We start from the raw sequence: 6,424 nt of genomic DNA on the forward strand, positions 1-6,424 counted from the left end.
GAGCTGAAGGGGACTGCAACCCTGTAGGTGGAACAACAATATGAACTAACCAGTACCCCCTGAGCTTGTGTCTCTAGCTGCATATGTAGTAGAAGATGGCCTAATCAGCCATCATTGGGAAGAGAGGCCCTTGGTCTTGCAAACATTATATGCCCCATAGAGGGGAATGCCAGGGCCAAGAAGTGGGAGTGGGTAGGTAGAGGAGCAGGGGTGGGGGGAGAGTATAGGGAACTTTTGGGGTAGCATTAGAAATGTAAATAAAGAAAATATCTAATAAAAAATAAAAAATTAAAAAAAAAGAAAGAAGAGACAGTTGTCCTCTAAAGAGTTGTGCTGATACACAAAATCAAATGCATGTCGTGTATACACAAACAAGCAAACACAAATGAGGATGATTTTTTTTAATCAATAAGCTCATAGGTAACAGAAAGCTACCCCTGATTTTTAAACTTCTTAAAATATTTCAAATCAAAGGTTTTTATTGTCATGATTAAATATAACAAAGTGTCAACTCTTCCGACCACTTCAGCTTCAGTTCTATAGCATTAAGTCAGTTCATATTATTGTACAATCATCACTGTTATATGTATTATATTTTCCCAAGACAAAGTAAGTGTTCTGCCCACATCAGTTATAAATTTCCCCACTCTCCACCATTGTTCTATAATCTCTTCCTATAGATTTGACCCTTAAAGCAAACTATAAGGAAAGGAAGGTCTGTGATTTAGGGCAGAATCCAAGCACTCAGGCTACTAAGGTGGGAAGATCATTTGACCACCTAATTCAACATTGCTTGGATAACCAAGCAAGATTTACATCACAAAAAAAAATGGACATTTATTATTCCATGTGGCATTGACATTTGAAGGATGTTGTTTCCTTCAAACCTTAATCACAGAGCATATAATTGTGTCTTTTATATTTTTTTAAAAAGGCAATTTATATATTTCTCTAAATGATAAAGTAGTTTATTATTTAAATGGTATTATAAATGCTAATTTATTAATGTTTGGGTCATCATTATATTTGGTATTACTTATTGGTATATAGAGAAAGAACAAATTATAGAAATCACAAAATAATTTTGTGTGCTGTAGCTCTGCTGGTTGTTTTTTGAAATTATTCTGTGGAATATTTGAACTTTTTATCATATAAGATCATACCACCTATGACAAAGATAATCTTATCCTTCCTGTCCAATTTGGGTGGAAGCTTTTTCTGATTTTTGTTTGTTTGTTTCCTAATTATTTTGGATAACATTTCAATTACTGTATTGAACACCAATGCTCAAATTGGGCACACTTTGTATTTTATGGTCTTAAAGGAAAATGCTTTACACTTTTAGTATGAAATATAATATTGGCATGGATTTTCATATATGGCATTTCCTATAATATGTTCTTCTAGTTTGGAGAGTGATATTTTTAATGATAACATGTTGAATATTTTCAACTATTTGGTTTTATGACTTTTACTATTTCTCTGGTTGTGAGGTCAACAATAGCTTGGCTTCAGTTAACTCTGCTGCTTTGGATTGATCTGATTTTTACTCAAACTTACTGACATGCATCTAACTCTCTTTCCACTGTGTATTCTCTTCTGTGTCACAGGATTCTCTCTGGGTTCCACTGTGCAGGCTCATACAAAAGGAATCTGGATGTGGTGTGTGCCTCATCCCCACAAGACAGACCACACACTTGTTCTGCTTGACACCGAGGGCCTGGGCGATGTGGAGAAAGTAAGGACTGAGAATTCATTTGTAATTCAACCCGTCATATCCCAACATTCTGAACTTTTAAATAAAAGATCGAACTTCACTGTAATATGCCTTGGTAGTTTCAAGTACACATCATGCAACTAATTTTAGCCAACATTAATAAATAAACAGACTAAAAGAAGAGCAAGATGCTCTGCCTCCAGTATCCCAGCAATGAATGATAGGCTATAACCTAAATCTGGTACCCAAATCTAAAACGGTTCTAAAGATAAACTGAGTGTCTCAGATCTTATGCTACACAGAACTTCAGTTACAGATTTGCATTTGAAGGCCCATCCCTGCTTTCCATTTGCAGCATGAGAAGAAAGAATTAGATGAGATTTATAAAATAGACACAGTTATTAACGAATCACATGACAATAAATATTCTCATTAGCAAAGAGAGAAATATTTACATCTACAGTGTACTTGAAGTTTTAGAATTTCTACAGCTATCCACTGTCTGTTTTGAAATTACTGCCAATGGTCAAAAGAATGCCTTTAAACAGTATATATAAACCAAAAATCTTAGTAAAAATATTCAAATTCAACTGGAATCCAATTACTTTTCTTTAGAACTTTGTGTAGGTTTATACAACAGTATTCATTTTACTAGAAACTATGGGAAAATTGTATTTAAATGAGCTTCCTATTGTCAGTGTTCACATGAAACCTGACACACCACAAACCACACTTCTGACCCACCTGTGTTCTGACTTCCAGGGTGACAAGCAGAGTGACTGCTGGATCTTTGCCTTGGCTATTCTTCTAAGCAGCACCTTTGTCTACAACAGCATGGGAGCCATCAATCAGCAGGCCATGGACCAGCTGCAGTATCCTTTCTGATGGAGAACATCATCTCATTCTAGGAATGCTGCAGAGTCAATGTTGGCAGATAGGAGACAGAANNGTCCCACTGNAAGGNGANATNNCATGTANTCACTAATGNATTCACACTTGANNCAGAGCATNGAANACTCATGAATGGGGATGGAGGAGATGACTGGGGACCCTGTTCATTCACTACTTTTCCTTAGCGACTGAGCTATGTGACAGAGCTCACAGATAGGATCCGAGCAAGATCCTCCCTTGACCAGGACGATGGGGTGGAAGACTCAGCTGAATTTGTGAGCTTCTTCCCTGACTTCATGTGGACTCTGAGGGATATGACCTTGAAGATGGAAGTAGATGGACTCCCAGTCACAGCAGATCAATACCTGGAGATTTCTCTGAAGCTCAAGGAAGGTATAGGAGCTGATAGTTGCAGGAGAAAATGTCAGAAATATCTAACTTTTTGGATGCTTATATTTAGTTTTTATTTCTATGCTTTTGGCTATTCGTAAGAAACATATTTTATTTAGCATCTGCCTGAAAAAATAGCCAATAATAACCATGCAAAATTCCAAGTTTAATTTCTGACTATATTTATCAGATCATGTTCATCTCCTAATTTGGGCTTGGTGAAGCTACATATATCCAAAGGCTGTGATAGAGGGAACAATTATTTGAAGACATTCTTAAATAACACTTTAACCCTTCCACCAGCTATTCACCCTCCTCTGGAAAAATTTATTCCCCAGGTTCCTGCAGAGAAGTTGAAAAATACAACCTACCCCGACTCTGTATCCGTAAGTTTTTTCCAAAGAAGAAATGTTTTGTCTTCTATCCACCCACTGAGTGGAAAAAGCTTTCCCAGCTGGAGACAATACAAGAAAATGAGATCGATTCTGAGTTTTTGCAGCAAGTAGCAGAATTCTGTTTATACATCTTTAAGGAGTGCAAAGCCAAAACTCTTCCAGGAGGAGTCATTGTCAATGGCCCACGTGAGTCCCTGTCTTCCTCTTCTTGCATTACAAGAAAAAGGGTGAATATCAGCTTTCAGACACGTAGGGGTTATGACTGTTTATGTTAAATTCTAGACAGATTAAACTGTTCTACTAGGTTTTAACTAGCCAAAACCTTATGTGGAATACTTAGTGAAAACATAAAGTTGGTTAAACCAAGCTAACTTCCTATAATGTTATACAAGTTTTGTTCAGTATTCAACCAACGCATGTATAGTCATTTGAATTTACACAAAATGAAGTGAAATTTCAGACTGCGAAATGAAAATTTTAGAATGTATAGCCTATTTCTCATGGATACTGTAATGAAAATAGAACCATTAAACAATTAGTTCACTTCAGAAACTTCTATAAAGCAATATTGAGCTGGAATGAGATGAGAAGGAATACTTTTGGTGAGGAAAATATTACTCCTTCACAGATATGAATAAAGCATTTCCAAGGGATTAATATAGAGGTCTCAGAATGCAGAATGGAAGTCTAGTTTTAAACATGTTGGAGCACTGAGAGATCCATGTTGTGTAGACACAGACCTGCCTTACCCTTTCCTTAGAAAAGAGGGTTCTACACCAACCTCTGTCATCATTGGCTCTCTGTTTGTAGGACTAGAAACCCTGGTGCTGACCTATGTTACTGCTATCAACAGCGGGGATCTCCCCTGCATGGAGAATGCAGTCCTGGTTCTGGCACAGATAGAGAACTCAGAAGCATTGCAAAAAGCCATCAGCCACTATGACCAACAGATGAGTGAGAGGGTGCAGCTGCCCACAGAGACCCTCCAGGAGCTACTGGACCTGCACAGGACCTGTGAGAGAGAGGCCATAGAAATCTTCCTCAGGACTTCCTTTAAAGATGAAGACCATTCATTTCAAATGAAATTAGGGGTAACTTCCTCTCAAGTTTTGTGGATCAATATAGCATATGACAAAATACAAATCAGGCTACAAAATTCTTGTTAATTTTGAAGGAAACTGTCATCTGTAGCCTTTAAAATGGTGAAGCTTCCTCTTTAGATTCATAACAATAAAAAACATTTTTTACACAGTAGAATAAAATTTGACATTGTTTTATAATACTCACATTTAGTAATCGGAAATACTCACATATAGTTAACAATTGGAGCTTTAATACACTTATATTCTTGCTGTTATTGGACCACGTTTCTTTTTTGGGACAGGAGAAATGAACTTATTGTCTTAGTTCTCTTTGTAATCTAAGCTTTGTTTCTTTCAGTGTATCCCTAGTAGCTGTCTGTCCAGTTTAAAAGCACAGTTTATACATTGGATTTGGCTTAAACTTCTGAGCATTATTTCTAACAAGCAGACGTTTCTTAAGCAGAAATGGTCCAAACTCCAAGTGCTGTAGCTTTCCTTACCTGTCATCAAGGTTTGGGGGAGGCCCTGGGAGACATTGTGAAGCTTGCTAATTTCCTTTTCTGGTTATTCTTCTTACACCCATTTCACACTTCAGTCTCAGTTAGAAGAAAGGTGGAATGACTTGTGTAAACAGAATACAGAAGTGTCATCAAACCATTGCTGGACATTGCTTCAGGATATCTTCAAACCTCTTGAAGAAGGTGTGAAGCAAGGCACTTATACTAAGCCAGGAGGTTACTATCTCCTTGTTCAGGAGATAGGGAGGCTGAAGGAAAAGTACCATGAGCAGCCAAAGAAGGGATTACAGGTACCCAAGATGTTTATTGGTATGTTCTAGACCACTGCTGACAAGCCTCCTTGAGCCAAACATTCAGAAAATGTCACCTAGTCATGTGATTAATGACTATCTTTTAACTCTATATTCCAGTCCTTCCATTTTTTATCTTTATCTCTCTGAACTGTTGTATTCTTGATGACACAATGCCTCACCGTGATTTGCCCATGTAAACCCATAAAACTATTTGACTCCATGCCTTAGACTGAATGTACAGAATCACTTTTCCCAGTGTCAAACAGCAGGGACCTCCATTTGGTTGACTTGGATGACTTGCACATTCCTGTAGAAAGGAATCTTCAATGAGCGGAGCAAGTCTTGTGGTCTGTGGGAAGACAGATATATAGATTTCCTACAACTAACTATTTTCTCTGAACTCTAAGGCTGAAGAGGTTCTGCAAAAATATTTACAATCCAAGGAGGCTATTTCTAATGCAATTTTACAGACAGATCAGAGTCTGACAGAAAAAGAAAAGGAGATTGAAGGTAAGAAATGAACCAAAAGGCAAAATACTTACAAAATCTAGTAATAGTTTAACTATCTTCCTGTGTTAAAATAGTCACTCTTAAACTGAAGCATGAATGATAAATATGAGCTTTTTCTTACCATGGGTACACTGTCACTGTTGTTATAGTACCAGCTACCTCAAGAGTAAAATGGCCTCGGGATTGGTTTCTACCAAATAGTGATAACAATGAGGGATTGCAGAGATTTCTCCGTGGTTAAGAGCCCCATATGCCTTCTAGAGGACCCCACTTTTATTTTCAATATGTGCCTATTGGTTCACAACTGACTGTAGACCCAATAATTTGAGTGTTCACTTCTGGCCTACAGAGGAACCAGACATACACATGGTGCACACATGTATGAAAACATCCATACACATAAAATTAGATATAACAACAACATCAAAATTTAATTAGCAATAACAAGAAACTGGAATGAAAAATGAGGCAATGCTCTCTTCTTCAGAAAAGACTACTGTGACAGAAGGCCACACACAGGTGCCACAGTTAAAACAAGATTCTGGAGTCTAGGATGATCAGGGGTACTCTCTTGGTATATTTTCTACCTTCTCCCTGTATCCCCACATGGTGGAAACACTGAACTCTG

General features: G+C 37.5%; 1 protein-coding gene across 1 annotated transcript in view; it reads left to right on the forward strand.

Annotated features, from left to right (window-relative positions):
* Window positions 1-5,807, forward strand: part of LOC110315315 (guanylate-binding protein 1-like) — a 7,388-nt gene extending 1,581 nt beyond the window's left edge. Inside the window, exons 2-8 of the mRNA XM_021189400.1 lie at window positions 1,611-1,738; window positions 2,480-2,589; window positions 2,802-3,001; window positions 3,337-3,579; window positions 4,204-4,484; window positions 5,071-5,283; window positions 5,694-5,807. Of these exons, the coding sequence (XP_021045059.1) occupies window positions 1,611-1,738; window positions 2,480-2,589; window positions 2,802-3,001; window positions 3,337-3,579; window positions 4,204-4,484; window positions 5,071-5,283; window positions 5,694-5,807 (1,289 nt within the window). The remainder of the gene's footprint in view (window positions 1-1,610; window positions 1,739-2,479; window positions 2,590-2,801; window positions 3,002-3,336; window positions 3,580-4,203; window positions 4,485-5,070; window positions 5,284-5,693) is intronic.
* Window positions 5,808-6,424: the final 617 nt, after the last annotated feature.

This window comes from Mus pahari, unplaced genomic scaffold, assembly GCF_900095145.1.
Source record: "Mus pahari unplaced genomic scaffold, PAHARI_EIJ_v1.1 scaffold_8329_1, whole genome shotgun sequence".
NCBI lineage: Eukaryota > Metazoa > Chordata > Mammalia > Rodentia > Muridae > Mus > Mus pahari.